Below are 20,993 nucleotides of genomic sequence, written 5' to 3'. Positions count from 1 at the left end.
CGAACTCCTTTCTCAATTTTAAATTTCCTACTGTCTTTATCTAGTCTAATAAAGGAGGTAGCACTCTCATATATTTTCTTCAAAATCATAATATATGGGGTATCAATGCCTTGTCTTTCCAGTGCCTGAAACATTGCCTTATGCTGTATGGAGTCAAATGCCTTTTCATAATCCACAAATGCCAGGCATAATGGTGTTTTATATTCATTTGCTTTCTCCATTAGCTGTGATATTACATGAAGGTGATCCATAGTTGAGAATCCTGTCCTAAAGCCAGCTTGCTCTTTCGGTTGATTCTCATCAAGTATTCTGTCTAATCTGTTAGTAATGACCCTTGTGAACAACTTGTAGATGTGGGATAGCAAGCTAATTGGTCTATAATTTCCAATTTCTGATTTATCTCCTTTCTTATGCAGCAAAACTATGATTGCATTATTCCACTGCTTAGGTGTCACACCTTTTCTAATGCACTTTGTGAAGAGCCTTGCCAGTTTTTGTGTTATGTCTCTTCCTCCCAATTTTAACAACTCTACAGTAACTTCATCTTCCCCCGGGGCTTTCTGATTCTTCATTTTCTTCAATGCATGTTCTACCTCATCAGGAAGAATATTGGGTATGTCGTATGTGTTGCTACTTTGCAATCCATCTTCCCCACTGCTGGCATCATTCCCCTGCTCCTTGTATAATTCTCTATAGTAGTCTTCTGCTATTTGAATTATGCCTTCTCTGCTGTTTATAAGTACACCCTCGCTATTCTTCAGTTTCAGTATCATTTGTCTTTCTGTATTACTGCTCATGGCTGCTGATTTAATTCCTTTGTTTTCCCTTAATGCTTGTTCTACTTTTCTTGCGTTAAATCTTCTTATGTCCTCTCTGAGTCTCTTTCTAATGGCTTTGCATAACTCAGTATACTCAATTTTCTCCCTGTCAGTGTTTTTCTTGCTTTTCATTTGTCGTCTTCGGTTCATCATGACAAGTGTTTCTTGACTAATTTTTTCTTCTTTGGATTTCTTTTTCCCTATAGGTTTCTTGGGCTTTATCACTTTCAAAAAGTTGTAATATTCCTCGTCGATATCTTGGTCCTCAGCAGTCTGCAGAAGCTCATACTTGTTCTTAAGTTCCAGTACATACTGCTTTTTCTCCTCTTCTGTTATCTCAAGACCTTTGTATTATTTACTCGGGTCAGTTTTTTCCTTTCCTTTCCTACATCTATATCAAGTGTACATCTTACCATTCTGTGATCACTTCCAACATTTACCTTATTCAGGACAGTAACATCATTCACAATATATCTTCTGTTAGTGAGGATGAAGTCGATTTCATTAGTAGTTAATCCATTTGGACTCTTCCATGTCCACTTTCTGTTCACCCTTTTCTTGAAAAAAGTGTTCATTACTGACAATCCTTGAGATTCTGCAAATTCCACAAGTCTTTCACCTCTTTCATTTCTTTCACCAATTCCAAAATTTCCTATTGTTCTCCTTTCTGCGCTGTTTTGTCTTTTTCCAACCTTAGCATTGAAGTCTCCCATAATAATAGTGTAGTGGGTTTTCTGCTCATCTAGAAGACTCTCCATTTCTGTATACATTTCTTCAACCTCTTCATCATCATGGCTCGATGTTGGTGCATAAATCATTATAATCTTTAGCTTGTATCTCTTAGAAATCTTGAGTATTAGTCTTGACACTCTTGGTGATGTACTTTTGAATTCCAAAATGTTGTTTTTAAAATCTTTATGGACCAGAAACCCAACTCCACCTTCACTTCTTTCACTGTTTCCATTGGTGTACAGCAGATTTCCACTTGGTAAACTTATAAGTGATTCATTTCTTCTTCTTGTTTCAGCCAAACCGATGATATTCCAATTCACATTTTCCAATTCCTTTTCCAGCTCTAATATCCTGTCTTCACCGATGAGTGTTCTTACGTTATAAGAATTAGGATTATGTTTAGGATTAGTACATTCATATTTGTCTTGAGAAATTATTTCTTTCAATAGCTCTGGATTGCCTCTCAAATATGTGTAAAAATAAACGCATGACATATGTTTGAAATTGTACTGCAAAAACAAAATACCTTTTACAGAATTGACATTTAACCTAGTCCTTTCTTTTGTTCACTGACTTTGCATTAGAGAGAATTCTCTCTCTACATTTGCATTGTGAGGAGGAATTGCAAAGAAAAAGTGGGCAATTTTCAACAATTCTGAATGGAATTCAATATTTTTTGAATTACTAAAATATTTGGCCCACTTTTCATGTATAAGCATGTTTTTAAAGTCTTTATTATTCATTTGACCCTCAAAAAATTTCTTCAAATTGTTAAATTAGTCAAAACACTTAACATCATCAATTGTTACCCCTTTGTCAATCAAGTAGGAAATAGAACATTCTACATCGTTCCAGCTTGGTACTGCATGCATTTTCATCCACATAAAACAGGAAATGGATTCCATATGGTGAAGCCACTTATCTAAATATTCCATGCAATTTCTATACAGATTTTTTGTATCACTAGAAAAGTTTTCACGTTCAAGTACAAGTCCTTCATCATGTTTTTTGTATAGCATTTCCTTTACTCTTAATGGCATGAAGTTGTGATCCATACGTTTCGAGATAATTTCTTTCACTGAGACTAAGACATCTAGCACTTCTGCAGCTGAGTTACTTTCCCTTTCAATTCATTGTTATTATTATTATTGTTAGTATTAGCTACATGGTGCAAGAAAGCCTAAGGCTTATGCTGCACCAGCCAAAAAAAAAAAAAAAAAAAATTCCCGAGTTACCCAGAGAGAGAGAGGGAGGGAGGGAAAGAGAGGTAGAAGGGAATCACCAAGAAAGAGAAGAATGATGGTATCCAGCTGAGGACCCTGAGTGTGCCAAGCCCATACTCACCAGATGTGAGCCCCTGGGGTGCATGGAATACACTCATAAGTGATTGCATGAACCAAAGATGAATCTCACTAAATCCATTTTCAAAGAACCTTTTAATCACAATGGGAGGTTTTTCTTGGGACAGAAAATAAGCCTGTAAAGCTGGAAACATATCTAGAAGCCTTGTGATGCTTGGAAATAATGAAAGCCATCTTGTCTTGCTGTGAGAAAGGAGCTGTCTATATTCAGTCTGAACAAACTCACAGTATTCCTTAAGCTCTTCAGTCCGGACTGTATAATTATGAAAATACTGGCAAATCAAATATTAAAAACAAGGTTCTCTACATCAACTTCCCAAAGTTCTGTGGCATTCTGAAGACAATTGTTCAAAATATGTGCAGGACAGCCCACTCCAATCAAAGTCTTGTTATGCAACAATTTCTTTAATTTTGCAAAGACATTATTCCCTTCTTTATTTCGTCTCAGTCCTCCAAACATTGTATTGCAATTGTCCCCAGTGAATGCAATACATTTTTTTCAAGAGTTTTTTTTTAACATACGTAGAAATGGTATCTGCAGTCTCGTTAGGCATCTTCTGTAATTCAATTAATTTTGTTTGTAACCCTCCTTCATTTACATCAAAATACTGAATAATTAATGGGAAGATTTTTTTCAGAACCATGATTAAGTACTTCCATCAGTTGTGACCCCACAGTATGCAATTTTATTTTCTTTTAAAGTTTTTACAGTAACATTAAGAAAAGATTTGCAAGTACAAAGTTTACAATGGCTTCTGTCTTGGTTCTAGTGCAGGAAAATCTTTTTGCTATCTCAGAATCAAAAAATACATTTTTTAACATGACAGTTGTGCAATCCATTGATTTGTAACTACTATGATGTTTAACAGTGTGAAAAGCAAAGGTACCCTCTACAGCAGCCAGATCATATTCTATTTTACCAACAGCTTTGACAAAAAAATCTGTACCCTTTCCCAAAGAGGCCTCACCTTGAACTGCTTTTTGTGCTTCTCAGTTTCAATGTGATGCTTCAAATCACCAACTCCTTTATTGGCTACTGAAACATATGTCCCCATTCTGCAAACTTTACATTCAGCTTCCCATTCCTCTCGGCCAGATACAAAACATGGAAATTTGTTTTTCATCTCTGCTGTAAACATGCACTTCCTTTTAGGCATTTTAGGAGAAGTATAGTCTTTATAATATTAATTTTTATAATTGAAATAATAATAAATATTTTTTATTGTAAGTAGTGAAGCATAAATTTTATCAGGGCTAGGTTATGTTTTTATATTCACAACTAAACTAACCTAATTGCAGAAAAGTACCTACAGGTATAAAAATGGATAATAAATATTTTTTGTAATTAAAGTGAAAAACAGTATTTTAAAAAACGGTAAACTTTGGTATTAAATAAACTAGTGTCTGCCTCTTGATTGGATCGTTGATAAGTACCGGTATACCAAATTTAGTCGACAGTTATCACTCGTTATCTACTCTCTAAACCAAAATATTGTATTGCTAGACTATATAAAATTTATATGTGCGTAAATTCTGAAGCAGGCATGGGTTGGTAAAAATCTCAATGCACTAAACTGAGTGTTGTCGGAGTCTTCCGCCTAATTGTCAACACAGAAATTTGAATTGAAGAATCGTCTCCTATTCTGAAAAAGTAACTCAGTAGTTTTCGTTGTAGTATAACGTAACTCATTAGTTTTCATCGAGCTTGCATAAAAAAATGTATAATATAAAAATCCGGACATTTAGACAAATTTATAAAAATCTACCTGGACAAAAATTTTAGACAAAAAATCTGGACAAATCCCGTTAAAAGAGGACGGATGGTAACCCCACTCATGTGTGAATGCAGATGCAAAATACTCATTTAGTTCGGCGGCTATCTGAGAATGATCATCCACAGTCAAACTATTGATATCAAGTGGACTTTTAGAGTTTATTTAAGTAAAGAAGTCTTTGCTGTTTTTCTTTGCATCCTTCGCCAAAGGTTTTTCATAATCTGCCTTCGCTTGTCTAATCTCCTTTGTGATTTGATTACAGACTAGCTTGTGTCTACCATAGGCTTCTGTGCTGCCTGACAATTTATGTGGCTCCCATGCACTTTTCTTATCTTTCACGAGTCTCATTAGTTCATCTGACATTCATTCGGGCTTAAACCTAGAGCAGTATTTTTTAGTTGGAACAAAAAGCTAGTAGCCTCCAAAATTCCATCTTTGAATGCTTTCCATTTAGAATTTGCTGTTGGTAACATCATCAGTTGGTTCCACTGTATAGAACCTAAAAATTCTCTGACTACTGTAGTTGCCTTTACCCCTGATGGTAGTTACATTTTTAAGTAAATCCCACATCAGTACACTGTGATCATTGCCACCTAGTGGTTCCTTTATCTGTAAATTCTTAATGTATAAAATAATCACTGCTGATAATCGGATCAATTGTTTTACTCCCTCTTGTTGCCTCTCTAACATGCTGTTGCTGTAGAAAACAATCATCCAATAAATACACAAAAGCCTTGTTAGTGTGTGAGTGACAAACACACAAGTTTCAGTCTATATCTGAGAAGTTAAAATCCCTCATTATAAGAGACTCTGATTTACTGGCCCAGTTTCACTGTTACACTGTTTCTCTGTATAATTGTTCATTGTACCAATCAGAGTTATTAGGCCTATAACAAACTCCTACCTTCATTTTTGCTTTCCTAGTGCTTATTTCACACCAAACTGACTGAACATTGCTCTGTCCATCTATGTCAACTGGATGCAGTTACTTAGGTTTTATGGGTTTAACTAACAGCATCATCCCCTCCTTCCTTCCTATCCTTTCTGTACACATTGTACTCCCCAAATTACAATTCTGCATCCCTTATATCTGAGTGGCATCATGTCTCTGATATCTCAACAATATCTACCTTGGATGTCTTAACCAGCACTTCAAATTTATTTTCTATACCCCTAGCATTGGTGTACATTCAAGTATACATGCACTTAGTTACTCTAACATAGCCCATGTATTTACTTGTTTCATTACTCCCAGCAGTTCCCGAAATCCCCAGCCACTGGCTTTCTGGGCTGCTGCTCATTCCAATAGAGGTAGTGCGAGAATCATTTCCTCCTCTGCCTGCAGCCACTATTAATCTATTAGTCTGTGAATCCCCCCAAGCTGGCAGTTTTCCGACCCACTTGACATTGCCTCAATAGCATCAGCAAATATTAATGTACCCTTTCTATTTAAGTGTATTCCTTCCCTGTAGAAGCAGTCTCTCCCGTTAACAAGCACAGACCATGCTGGAAAAAATTCTATCCCATGAGCCCTACACAATCTCTCTAAGGTCGAATTGATTGACAAGGCTCTCATCATATACTCTCTCCTATCCTGTCTGGGCTCGATTGCAGACACCTTCAAATTTATCCCTAACTCGCGACTTTTTTTTCTACATTGACCTGTACTTGTTTAGTAAATCTGCAGATCTCCTACACTTAACGTCATTCACGCCTACAATATCCTTTTGCCTTTAAAAGATGATATCTGCTATACATCATTAACTTTTGCCCCTGGCAGGCGTACCTTGGTTCTATTCCACCAATATTTTTGCACAATGTATTTCCTGTTTCCCTGACAATTGAGTCACAACAATAACTAGCTCCTGTGTGACCAGTGCATTCTGCTGCGAAGGATGCTGCTGTGTTGCCCTGTGCATAAGACTGAGCTCTGACGTTGAGTTGGCCAGCTGAGAACTTGATGGGTTCCCCATTTTAATTCCTTCAAGGGCATCCACCTGACTTTTCAAGTTCTCATAGAAACCCATCAGAATGCTGAGTTGGCGCCTAATTTATTTACATTTTCTGCACCTAGGACACACACACACACACAGACATCCTCCATGGCTAGACCATCTCCTGTTCGAGAGAGATCCACAAACATGTCACATTTTGTACATTTTTTTTAGACTGTGATGCATTGGAGAATCGTCCCTTTCGGTTCTCCTGCGAACCACAGCACTTTTGCTACTTTACGCAAGTTGCTTTGTTGCTCTAGTCTGGGGCATGATTTCCATTTAAGTACAATTTAATTAACAATAAAAATTAAAAGGATTTATATATTTTCATTGATTAATTGCCAATACTATACTAAGATAACAGATTCCTACTACAGTGCTATGTATTATATCTAGTTTTAGCTTGTGCTTTACGCTATCAAGTTTGAGATATACATAATGCTTTTCCATATCGATACTGCACAAAGGCGGCAAGTTTTACCGATACTAAGTAATATCCCACAAAATCTCTATCTAAGTTCAAAATAAACAAAGTATCATAACTAGGAATATAAATCTACTTCTAGAAAATAAATTAATATGCCAATTTAGTCAATAAAATGGTAAAAATTTAAGAAAAACTTTTCTTTATTAGCTGGAGTTGTAAAAAATTTGCTCGCACTGAGCTAATCTCGTTCTCATTATCTTCTACAACTTCAGCTGGGGTATCTAATACTATCCCGCATCCATTACGTAAGGGTTCGATCTAGTTTGGCCTTCTCTTCTTTGCATTTATGTACGTGAGGAATTCCTTATTCCCCCTCTTTGCTCTCTCTTCTAGCAATTTCTCATAATCTGCTTTTGACAGCCTAACCTTTTCTGTGGCACTATTATAAATCAATTTGTAGCTGTTATAGGCTTCAAAGTTATAGAACAGTAAAAAGTATTGAAAAATTTTTTTCAGTACTTTTTACTGTTCTATAACTTTAACATGCTATCTTTTTCTGCTCAAGTAATCTGGCAACTTCCTTATTCATCCAACTTGGAATCCTCCTCGTGGAGTATTTTTTTAATGGTTTATCAGCATTCAAGGTTTCTGTAATTAATGTTTTAAAGGTATACCATAATTCAATTGTATTTGCTCTCTGTGAGATATCTACACAGTTAATATAGGCCATGTAACATCTTTAGCCGTTGTAATTTCCTTTCCTGAAATTATAACCCATTCCTTTGCCTTTAACTACTGCTCTCTCTCTCTCTCTCTCTCTCTCTCTCTCTCTCTCTCTCTCTCTCTCTCTCTCTCTCTCTCTCTCCATCATCCACCATAGAACTCCGTGATCACTTTCTGCTACTGGTTCCTGAGTGATGATGAGGTTTAGAGTATTCTTTTCCCTGACACGTCGATACAAATAGTAATCATCTAGTTGATTTAAAATTTTTTTCCCCCAGGTGTAATTTCCTTTCCATTTGCTCCAATCAATTAGAGGCAAATTAAAATCACCCATAATAAGACTCTTACTTGCCCATTCCATTTGCATTTAGAGGCTCTCATCATAATCTTCACAATCACCTGGCCTGTAGATTACTCCCAATCTCATTATACCTTTGCTTCCAACTATTTCACACCATACAGATTTTATACTAGTATGCAAAACGTCTGAATCCGGGAAAGCTTTTGTCATGCTCAGGCTGCTTTTGATAAGAAGCATGCCTCCCCCACCACCCCTTCTATTCTATCTTCCCTATTCTTCCTAAATACATTATACATACTGTACTGAAACTCATCATCTCCCATCTCCAGGTGGCACCAGGTTTCCGTAAGCCCTATTATGTCAACATTGCTTGTTTTCACCAGCAGTTCGAATTCACTCATTTTATTGATGACATGTCTGACAATACTGTATAAACAATTAAGACTTGGTGTCATTGTACAGTTAACTACCCTAACACACCCCATAAAGTTATTCAAGCTCGCTGCCCTGGCATTAGCTGCCCATTCATTTGAAACGTTTCTGCCCTCAGAACATCTTACTAATATGTTCTGTTGCGGTAACAGACAAGAACTCTTGAGGTATGTGCAAGTATTACTTTGACCAATATTATCAGATAAACTTCTTCTGTCCTCGCCTTCTTCCCACGTTCATATGGGGTCGGCATGCTCTTTCCATTCATTGTCCCAATGTTCCTATTCTAACACATTTCAACTCCTTCTTCATCTCTAGCTGAACTGACTTCTTTAACTGGACCTGTCCTTTGTTCGGTAGCCCTGACACATCTACTTTCCATCAATCACCTTTTGTTTTGCATAGTTTTTACGACCGGATGCCATTCCTGATACCAACCCTCACCATTTATCCGGGCTAGGGATTTAAGCTGTCTATCTGCCAAGCCTTACACAGCTATATAGAAGTGGTAGCTCTTATACAGTGGTGATGTCGCAATTTAATAATTTTACACAATTTATGCCATATTTCTAATCCCACTGAACAAGCAGGTGGCACTGCTGTAGTTCTTTTATCTCATGAAAATGGCTGACTCGGTAGAATGACTGTGACCTTGAAAATAACAGTAATAAATAACTCAGCAACACGTGAGTATTTTTACATACAATTTGGTATCCTGAAAACTTCTACTGCAAAGCTATCAGGTAGCACAACTATTCCACTAATAATTACCAGTGATTATAGTTCTGATTATAGTTCCTTAAAAATTTAATGACCTTGAAATTTTCTGTTTTCCTATATCCAAGAATAGTAATGATAGCCATTTTAAAAAAAAAGTTCAGTATTATCAGATAAATGCATATCTATATTACCCTTGACCCCCCCCCCCCCCCCCAAACTAGCAGTTTCCCTGAACCTTTAGGGTTCAGGGAAATAGATTCCTTCTACCTACAAGTGCAGGCCAAGCTGATAGAAATTTACACCCAAAAACCTTGCAGAGTCCTTCAAGTCTTGAGTTTATCCACAAGGCTTTCAGCATATATCGTACCTGGGCAGAATTGCAGACACATAGACATCATGACCTAATTCGTGGCATTTCTTCAGCATGGTCCTATATTTGTCTAACAAATTGCCAGGTCGTGTATGCTTAATGTCATTAGTCCCCACATGAATAATAATATTCTCTTTACCTGCCTTAAAATCTGAATATACCAACCTGTATCTAGTATTCCAGATGTGCAATAACCATATACCTTATACAATGAGTAATCACCTCTTTTACCTGATGACAAAATTTCTTTATAGCATTGACAGAACCCAATGAGCTGACCTAGCAGCTTGCCTGCACTGCTCAGAGAACTTCATGTTGGATTGCACAAATGCTCTCTGGCCTTGTTCATTCTCCTTTTACCTTTAATTTGGTACCACTCAAATGGTATGTTATTCTGGGATTGTTGCTGCCCAATTGAAGTACTTTGCATTTATCAATGTCAGACCTCAGTTCCATTTTTAAGCTCACCTACCTAATTTATCTAGTTCTGGTCAGCGTAACATACTCTGATTGCTAACATTACCACCTATTGTTCATCCTTTTTACTGAACCACAGAGACCACAGAGTTTACATAACATTAGTCCGTGAAGAGCAGCTGCCATTAATAAACACTCTTGTCTCCCGCCATTCAACCATCCCTTTATCCCTGACAATAATTTGCTCTAGTGCTTCACCGCCCCAATTTGTATAGCTGCCATTTATATCTTAGCATTAGTTGAGGCATATGATTCAAAAAAGCAAGGTTATACAGCATCAACCAAAAAAAAAAAAAAAAAACCCTTTTCACCCATCCGGTCACTTGCCCATTCAGCCTTAGCAGTATCAAAAAATTACTGAAATTGAAGCATACAATGTCAAAATTAATTTTTGCATTTATTTGGTTTGGGATTACCTAATCAGATGAACTAATCAGTAACTAATGAGATTGGTCAGACAAAAAAGATCTCTTTAACAAATACACGCTATGATTAACTCCATTCCTGTCAAGATAATTCTGCAATTCTTCTTTAGCCACTGACTCTTATTTACCTTGGAAAACATGTCAAGTTTACAGGTCTCTAAACATCTGTTAAAAAAGGAGATCAAAGGATGAAGGCCCTTTGATCTGTTAAATAGGAGAATGAGTTCCTTTGTGTATAGGAAAACGTTTGCAGACATCTTTGAATCCAAGGATGCTTTCATAATTATGATTACAGGTTTTTCTTAACTTTTGCTGCTTCTTTTAGTTTAATTGGATATCTTCTATTACCCCACATGTCTTTGAATCCAAGGATGCTTTCATAATTATGATTACAGTTTTTCTTAACTTTTGCTGCTTCTTTTAGTTTAATTGGATATCTTCTATTACCCCACATGTCTTATTTACTTTAAGCTTAATCAATTTCTCTTCCAGCTTCTTTTCAGTCATCTTAAAATCATTTAAATCTCAGTTTGAATTTGGTCTACTTCTGGTATCCCCATCTCCCTAATTTCAACAGAAAATTAGTTAAATTGATGCAGCACTTTTCAAGAACTCATTTACCACATAAATCGAGAAATGTCTTTTTTTTGACAGTACTGTATTCAGGCTGCAATTAAAATAGAAGAGGCCTGTGGCACTGGGTTCCATAACTAAGAAATAAATTCAGTAAATTCCATGAAGGGGGATAGGGAGTTGAGGCATTGTAGTAACTGTGCTTCTGAACCTCGAGGGATGATGGTGAAGATGTTGCCGACATACTGGCACCAGAGGGAGACCGATACTGGTGGGTTAAGGAATATGCGATCCTCCAATTGCTCCATCGCAATGTTAGCAGCGACGCAGCTGACAGGACACCCATAGCCATTCCATGTATTTGTCTGTAGAGAGAGACACCAAACGTGATGACACTGCCAGAGTAGCACAATTCAACAGCAGTACAGATATCTTCTGTAGATAGAGATGTTCTGTCCGGTAAGCTGGTGTCATTCTCCAAAAGTTGCCTGGCACATACAAAGACCTGTTGAACAGGTATGGAAGTAAATAAAGAGATGACGTCAAAGGATGCTGTTACCTTGCCTTCGGGAACTGTGAGATGCTTGATGAGGTGTAGGAATTCCTCACTGTTTGAGATTGACTTGTATTTCCTACTAGGGGTGTTAGCAAATGGGCAACTTGTTTTGACAGTTCATATGTTGGAGAACATCTCTATCTACACAAGATATCTGTACCATCCTTGATTTGTGCTTGTCCGGCAGTGTTGTAAAGTTTGGTGACTCTACAGACAAATACACGGAATGGTGGTCAGTTCGCAAACTACAGGTCAGTGCATGCCACCTGTACAGCGCTGCGTGCACACTACTCTCTCGATCTTGGAGCCATTCCAGCTCCATGGAAGCCAGGTGCATCAAAGTTTCTAAGGCAAGAGCTGACCTCACCAACAATGGCTACCTTGGACAGATGTGCTCTACAAGCCCAAGAGCATGCCTCACATCTGAGACCTGCCTTCCCCCCCCCATAGCAACGGGACAACATCTATTGCTTATATCTCATATTTTCCAGGTGCTTAGGATTGCATTTTTAAGATCTTACGCGGGTACCGTATAAAGTGCCTGCAACTTCACAGTAGTGGTTTGCGATCTCTTATTTCGAGGGTGAAAATACCTGTCACCCCTCTTTTACATACTATATACCAGATCACATTCCACGATTGTGGTAGCTGCTATGTTGGGGAAAGCTCTGGGAGGCTCCAGGACTGCCTCAGGGAAAATGATAGGGTTCACCAAGGCAACTCTTTACATTCTGCAGTTGCAGTGCATTTTTGGTTGATGCAACATGACCTCAATCCCAGTTGCGACAGCGAGGTGGTTGATCAATCCCGTCACTATTATCACCTTGTGTAGTTGGAGTGACTATACATATCTATTTGACACAGCATTTTAAACTGCAATAGAGGTGTATGACTACACCCAATTTTGGAGTCTGTAGTGTTCCATGACAAAGCTGGCAGTCAGCCCATATATGCACCCCGTATCAACAACAGGCACCTATTGTTGTTGGTACAGGGTGCGTATCTTGTTAATTAAATTATACTTAATGGAATCATGACCCAGACTAGAGCAGCAAAGCAGCGTTCACAGAATAGCCAGTGTGCTGTGGCTCATCGGAGAACCGAAGGGGGGGTGATTCCCCAACGCATCACAATCTAAAATAATGCGTGAAATGTTTGCAGACCTGTCTAGAACAGGACATGATCTAGCCAAGGAGGATGTCTTTGTGTGCGCTAGGTGCACAGACTGAAAAAATTAGGCACAAACTCAGCGTTCTGATGGGTGTCTATGAGAGTTTGAGGGGTAGGGGTAAATGCCCTCGAAGATATTAACATGAGGGGGGGCCCATCAAGCTCTCAGCTGCCCAACTCAATGCCAGAGCTCACTCCTGTGCATCAGGCAACACAGAGGCAAACTCCAAGGCAGAATGCTGCGGTCCCACAGGAACTAGTTATTGTTGGTGACTCTGTTCTCAGGGAAATGGAGAATATATTGTGCAAAAAAGAATAGGTGGAATAGGACCAGGGTATGTCTGCCAGGGGCAAAAGTTGATAACGTTGTAGAGCAGATCAGATATCATCTTTTAAGGGCACAAAAGGTGATATTGTTTTACACTTTGGCACTAATGACCTTAAGAGTAAGAGGTCTGCAGATTTACTTAACAAGTACAGGTCTGTGCTGGAAGAAAGTCATGAGTTACGGTTAAATTTGAAAGTATCTGCAATTCTGCCCAGACACAATAGGAGAGAGTATATGATGAGAGCCTTGTCAAACAATTTGGCCTTGGGGAGATTGTGCAAAGCTCATGGAGTAAAATTTTTTTCAGCGTGGTCTGTGCTTGCTAACAGGAGAGACTGTTTCTACAGGGATGGGATACACTTAAATAGAAAGGGTGCATTAATATTTGCTGATGCTATCGAGGCAGTGTTAGATGGGTCGAAAAACTGCTTGATTGTGGGGGAGGATTCACAGACTAAAAGATTAACGGTAGCCACAGGCAGAGGCGAAAATGATTCTTGCACTGCTTCTATTGTAATGTGCAGCAGACTAGAGTTTAAGTTGCTGAAGACTTCAAGAACCGCTGGGAGTCATCATGGAACAAGTAGATACATGAGCTGTGTTAGGGTAACTAAGAGTAAGAACAAGTGCATACATACTTGCATGTACACTAATGCTAGAAGTATAGTAAATAAAATTGATGAATTTGAAGGGCTGACGAAGACATCAAAGGCAGATATTGTTGGGTTTACAACGACATGGTGTCACATAGATATAAGCAGTGCAGAATTTTTGTGCACCGAAAGAACAGACAGGGTAGGAAGGGAGGAGGGTTATGCTGTTAGTTAAGAAACACATAATATCTAAGGAAGTGCATCCATTTGACATGGGTGGACAGTGCAATGTTGAGTCGTTTGGTGTGAGTAGAAGTCAGACTCTGGTGACCCTGATGAGTACAATGAACAGTTGTGGAGAGAAATAGAATGGGCCAGTAAATCAGAATGTCTTGTAATGGGGGATTTTAACTTTTCAGATGTTGTCTGGAACTTGTGGGTTGGTCACTTGCATGCCAGAAAAGCTTTTGTGGATTTATTGGAGGATTGCTTTCTACAGCAACATGTTCGAGGGGCAACCAGTGGAAGTAATACCCTTGATCTGATTATCAACAGTGATTATTCATGCATTAAGAATTTGCAGATAAACAAACCACTAGGTGACAGTGATCACAGTGTACTGATAAGGGATTTTCTTAATGATATAACTACCATCAAGGGTTAAGGGAAGGCTTTTTGTTTTCGTAAAGGTGACCACAGTGGTCTCAGACAGTTTTTAAATTCTATAGAGTGGGAACAACTGATGATATTACAAACTGTGAATTCTAAATGGAAAGCCTTCACGGACTTAATCTTGGAGGCTACTAGGCTTTTCATACCAACTAAGAAATAGTGTTCAAGGTTCAGGCCTAAATGGATGTCGAATGAATTAATGCAGCTCGCGGCAGAAAAGAAAAATGCATGGGATGCATACAAATTATCAGGCAACACAGAAGCCTATGGCAGATATAAGCTAGTAGTGTAATCAAGCCACAAAGGAAGTTAGGCAGGTGAAGGCAGATTACAAGAAATCTTTGACAACGGACACAAAGAAAAACATCAAAGAGTTCTTTACTTATGTAAACTCTAGGAGGAAGGGGATGAATCAGATTGGTCCACTTAACATAGATGGTTCAGCTATTGATGATCCTGCTCAAGTAGCTGATAAACTGAATGAGTAGTTCGCATCTACATTCACACACAGAGTTATTCATTCAAGGAGGGGAATGCCAGAAGTTTATCAAACTAACAGGGAGATAAGTGATTTTGTAATAACTGAGAGCAAAGTGGAGGAGAAATTGTTGAAGTTAAAAAATTGTGAAGATAAAAAAGGCACCTGGGGCAGATGGAATCTATCCAGTTATAATGGAGGCAGCAAAGGGAAGTAAGCAAACCCTTAGCCATAATTATTAGGCCATCCTTAGAGTCAGGGGAGGTCTCCATGCACTGGAGATGTGCAAATGCTTCCCCAATTCACAAAGGGGGTTCAAAGGATGACACAAATAATTATAGACCTGTTAGTTTAACTTCTGTTCCAGGGAAAATAATGGATCACCTAGACAAGACAGCAGTATTAGTTCAGACACAGCATGGGTTTGTTAAGGGGAAGTTTTGTCTGACCAATTTGACTGAATACTATGATGTGGTCACAAAGTACTGGATGCAAAAAATAATTGATATCATATACTTGGATTTCATGAAAGCTTTTCATACTGTTGCACATGGAAGACTGCTGTACAAATTGGAGAGGTATGGCATTAAGGGAAAGTTACTGCAGTGGATAAAGGGATGGTTGATTGGAAGACTACAGAGAGTGTTAATGAATGTACACTGCTCTACATGGACTAATGTTATTAGCGGAGTCCCCCAGGGTTTGGTGCTTGGCCCATTGTTGTTTCGTGTGTATATACCTGATATATAACATCATCAGTATCATTGATATTGATGATGGTATATATCAGGCTTAATGTCCAAGTTTGCAGATGTTACGAAGGTCTGCAGGGTTGTTAATGACACTAATCAGTATGCTGCTGCAATAGGATCTCAAATAAACTTCCAACTGTCATTTTAGAAGTTGGTTGCTTAAATAGATTCAAGGCAGAACTAGACAAACATTTGGATCAAGTGGATGGAAGAAATGAGAAGGTTGTGTTTGTGTGTGTGTTTTTTGGCTGATGCTATTGAAGTTTGCTTTCTTGCATCATGTGCCCTTGTTAATGCTAACACTCCATATGGGTAGCAGTAACCCAAGAGAAATGTACCAACTGTATGGTACTACCCTCAGGGAGGTGGAGAATCAAAAAGACCTGGGGATAATTGTGCAGTCAGATATGAAGTTCTCTGAACAGTGCACACGGGCTACCAGAGCAGGTCATGGAGTTTTGTTAATGATATATAGGAATTTTGCTAGCAGAGACAAGGAAGTGATTATCCCTTTGTATAAGGCAATGGTCAGGCTACACCTTGAGTACTGGATACAGGTCTGGAGGCCTCATTTTAGGAAGTATGTCGAGTTGCTAGCTTAGTTGCTTTCTTATGAAGAAAGGCTAAAGTTCTGCAAGTTGCAGCAGCTGGAGACTTGGCACCTGTGATGTGATCTGATCGAGTTGTATAAGGCCTTGAATGGTTTGATCAGGCTCAGTGCTGATGGGATACTTCCGCTTGCTCAGATTAAGAACCTTAGGGAGCATAGATTCAAATTGAGAGAAAGATAGTTGCAGAATAGATGTGTGGAAGTTTGCCGTTAGCCAGTGGGTAGTTGATTGCTGGAGCAGACTTTCATCTGTTGTTGTGGAAGTTGATAGCTTAAATAAATTTAAGGCTGAACTGGACAAACATTTGCTGTGACTGGATGGGTGAAATGGTAAGATTTTTTTTTTTGGCTGATGCTGTATAAGCTTTCTTCCTTGCATCATATGCCTCTGCTAATGCTATGTAATAAGTGATTCAGCATTTATGCATCTATGTGTGCACTCTTTCACTCAAGCACTTGCTGCTTATTCCATTCCTAATGTTTTTATGTTATTTTTATATAGATTGTATGTATAGCTTAGCTTAATTTTCAGCACTCAGAGGTGAGTGCTGAAAATTAAGCTAAGCTATACATACGATCTAGTTATTACATTACAGCACATAAGGACTCCTTAAAAAATCAAGAGTTATTTTTATATTTATATATTTGTGTGTATGTACTTCTACAGCTGATGAAGAGATTTGTCATCTCGAAAAGTACTGTCATTAAATATACTCAACTGCTGCTTTTACTGGACAAACTGAATTTATTTCTTAGACTGCAATTAATCAGAATGAGATTGCAAAATTAATGTTTGTTGCACATTTATTTTGTGTTGTGATATTTATATTCTCACATTCCCTCGACATTTGTAATTTCAGCCTTTTTTCAAGATATATTGTTTTGAAATAAGAGTTATTTTGATTATTGTATATTTTGGTTATAAGATTAATGTTAAGAATAACAACTGAGTTGCTTTACAGTCTTCTATTGTGGTTTCTATATCTTGCAGTTCTATATCATTATTTTTAGGATTATTTTTAATGCCATTTTGTAAGGGCAGTGTTATCCCACTACTGCTTAGTTTAATGATTCTGACTTGTAGCTCCATTTGAGCCTTCTTTCACAAATATATATTAATAATATTTTGAAATACTTTTATATCGACAGTCTTGGGATGCATTTTTTCGAAATGCATCTGGAGGTGCTAAACCAGGAGAAGCATACCAGCGTCCACCCTCCCTTGTTCCTCTCTCACATCAGCATATTTCATTCTACCAACCTGCTTACTTACCTTCACCTCTATACCCTCCAGGAGCTGTTGCAGTTGTTAGTCATATGCCAGACAGCACACATCCTCATGTTGCTGCTCGTGAAATCGAAGACCATCTCTCTGTACAAGCTGTGATTCGCTCATATCAGGTTAGCTTTCAGTAATATTTTTTTCTTCTTTAATGAGTACAATTATAATATCAGTTCAAACCAGACATTCCAAATCTAATGATATTTAGCTAAATATTATTAGATTAAATTTTGTGAAATGAAAAAATTTGTGACCAAATTTTGCTGAATGTAGTAACAAAGAGTTTCAGTAACCATAAAAAATAGTGAACTCACCGTATCACATACTAAATCCAGGGAAATTTTAACATGCATTAATGCTGATGTTGGAAAGAAAATACTTCTCTTCACTAAAAAAAAATTATTTTTTTTTTTATTTTTATTTTTTGGAGGACTTTGGTGAATTGATTGGGGTCCTTTTTTCAGATGAGAAATCCTTGATATGATTAGTTCTTTATCAACAGACTGGTTCATTACATTATCAGGTGATAAGAAATGCATTTTATTAAGTAATGTTATTATTGATGATATCTTTTTTTTATTTTACTACTTCTTTAAAAAGAAGTGAATTTATCTGTTCCTTCATCAGTTTAATTCATTAAATTCCTTCCTTAATTATATTGGCCGTTTCATCTTTTGGTTAATCCTGCTAACTTGAAAAATGCTTTCATTTTATGGTGTTTTTTTTTGGTTTTTTTTATGAAAATCCCAAACATGAAAGGTATCAAAACCTATAGTACTTAGTACCGTGCATGGGTTGAAAGAGAAGTATGGGGGGGGGGTGCGCGCCGGAAACTTTGCTCTAGAGAATAAACATGAGTTTCACCACTTCAAGCCTCCAATAAGCAAAGTGGTGGTATTGCACCGGTGTGGTGGTATACACAGCACTCACCATGTGAGTGCTGTGTATCCTCTATACTTGAGGTTGTAATAATTTTTGTTCCAATTATTTCCTCAGATTTGGTTAAATTCCTTGGGGGGGGATGCAAAATTATCTTTCATTTTGGTAGGTTCAATTCATTGTTATAGGTATCCTGGTTGCTCAAAACTGATTTTTTTAAATTGTAGATAAAAAAAAAACTTCTGAAATACTTATGTTTTACCTTACTTATTGCCTTACTTTACATTACTTATTACTTTTGCTATGTTGGTTATTGCCTCCCAGGCGCCTCTGTAGCCAGGTGGGAAGGAGCAGCAGTGCGTAGCACACGCTTCTTGATTAGACCGGGGTTCGAGCCCGTCACCACCAAATACGGAGGGTGCAGAAAGGTCAGGGAATGACCACCGCATATCCCGGAGCAATATGGCCTTAGTTGCTAATGCTCCTAAAAACCAAATAACAATATTGCCTCCCAAATTGGTAAATGACAGTGTTGCTTGCAAATAATATACGTTTCTTTGGTGGAATTATAAATTAATACTTTATTATTGCTAGCTAGTGCAAGGAAGCCTGAGGCTTATGCTGCACCAGCCAAAAAAAGGTTACAGAGAGAGAGAGAGTGAGAGTATCAGAGTCAATCAGAAGTAGAAGGGAATCACCAAGAAAGAGAAGAATGATGATATCCAGCTCAGGACCCTGGGTGTTAAGGCAGGTTGTGAGAAGTCTCTGGAAAATAACAGCAGCAAAGACTTATATGCTTATATTAACAGTAGAAGGAATGGGTAAAATCATGTTGTGGCACTTGATGTCAATGGATTAACTATTGAGGACCCTGCTAGTGGGCAAGTAAATCAGTAATTCCAGTAATCTATCCAATTATTGGATTTGTAGCATCTTGAAATGGTGCATGTGTGGAGATCTGATTGAGGTGCTTAATGCTTTGAATGAATTGAGTAAGCAAAATGTTGATGGCTTTCTTTCTTTTATTTGACTATACAGGGTGTCTCAAAAATATTGGTACAAACGTTTAGGGGAGGTAGGTAACATCTAAATGAATGTGAATCGCATAGGAACCCATTTCAGTCGGTGCTGTTCATCAGTTCATGAGAGGGAAAATTTCTGGTTTACTCATTCAAGCAGTAGTCGCCGCATGAAGAGCATGCATCGATATACGGACTGTGAGCTGGTAGACAGCACCTAGTGTATGGATTAGCAGAGGGCAATGGACGAGCCGCTCAATGAATTTATGGAGAATGCTTCCCAGACAGACATGTACCGGATCACCGTTTGTTTGCACGTGTGCATCAAAAATTTGTGTGATTATGGGTCATTTAGAGGTAGCAGGAGTAGTGCGGGCAGACCACGTTCGATGCGAACTCCTGCCATGGAAGAAAGTGTGTTGAATGCCGTCCAGAATAATCCTACTACCAGCACATGTGCCGTTGCCTCTGCCTTAGGAGTGTCTCATTGCAGTGTACAGCATGTCTGGCATGACGATTCCTTACACCCCCAAGATCATCTTGCACGTGTGGCTTTTGCGCAGCGGTTTCTCCAAGAAAGTGTTCGACTTGAATTTTCCAGCCCATGTTTTGTTCATGGATGAGGCTTATTGCACTCGGGAAGGCTTATTCAATCAGCACAATGCTCGTGTGGGCTCACGACAACCAACACGGTGTGCGCTCCCATGCGGCACAACATCGCTTCACAATAAATGTGTGGGCAGATATGGTCGGTGACTGCTTAGTCAGCCCATATCTGTTACCATCCCGCATGAACTCCGCTAAATATCGGATCTTTCTTGAACAAGTTCTACTAGGGTTACTTGACGATGTTCCAGCAAATGTGAGACGCAACATTTGGTTTCAACATGACGGGGTGCCTGCCCATTATGGAAGGTGTGTTTGTGACCATTTGAACAGGTGTTTTAGGCGTTGATGGATTGGCCGTGGTGGACCCGTTGTGTGGACCCCACGCTCACCTGATTTATTGAGTCTTGATTTCTTTCTGTTGGGAGACCCTCAAATCTATCGTGTATGAATTGCCTGTGGAAACGGAAATGGATCTTGTGACGAGACTCATCTGCGCTGCTGCTACTGTCAAAGAAACTCCAGGTGTGTTCGACTGTGTCCGCCAATCCATGCTGCATTGGTGTCACGCATGCATCGTGTCTCATGGTGGAACCTTCGAGTATCTGTTGTAACATCATGAAATGCATACATCTCGTACTCCATCGTTAATATTATGTCAAATAAATGTTTGCCACATTACTGTCTTGTGTCATTTCTGCTTCTTGTGCCTCTGCTACTACTTTCCTGTGACATTTCCTGTTGTGGGTTCCTATGCGATTCATATTCCTTTAGATATTACCTACCTCCCCTAAATGTTTGTACCAATATTTTTGAGACACCTTGTATATGCGAGATGCATAAATTCAAATTGAGATGGATGGTTGCAGAATAGGTGTGTGGAAGTTAGCAGGTGGTTGATTGTTGAACAAATTTCC

General features: G+C 38.4%; 1 protein-coding gene across 2 annotated transcripts in view; it reads left to right on the top strand.

Moving 5' to 3' along the window:
- The window catches only part of LOC150088199 (2-oxoglutarate dehydrogenase complex component E1-like), a 497,346-nt gene that overhangs the window by 2,326 nt on the left and 474,027 nt on the right, over positions 1 to 20,993 (top strand). For both annotated transcript variants that reach the window (XM_090370615.1, XM_090370616.1), the window contains exon 2: positions 17,440 to 17,691. In XM_090370615.1, the coding sequence (XP_090226741.1) occupies positions 17,440 to 17,691 (252 nt within the window). The remainder of the gene's footprint in view (positions 1 to 17,439; positions 17,692 to 20,993) is intronic.

Source organism: Mastigoproctus giganteus, chromosome 3, assembly GCF_048544385.1.
Source record: "Mastigoproctus giganteus isolate SK-2022 chromosome 3, ASM4854438v1, whole genome shotgun sequence".
In the NCBI taxonomy this organism is placed as follows: domain Eukaryota; kingdom Metazoa; phylum Arthropoda; class Arachnida; order Uropygi; family Thelyphonidae; genus Mastigoproctus; species Mastigoproctus giganteus.
This window is presented reverse-complemented; position numbering and strand designations above follow the sequence as displayed.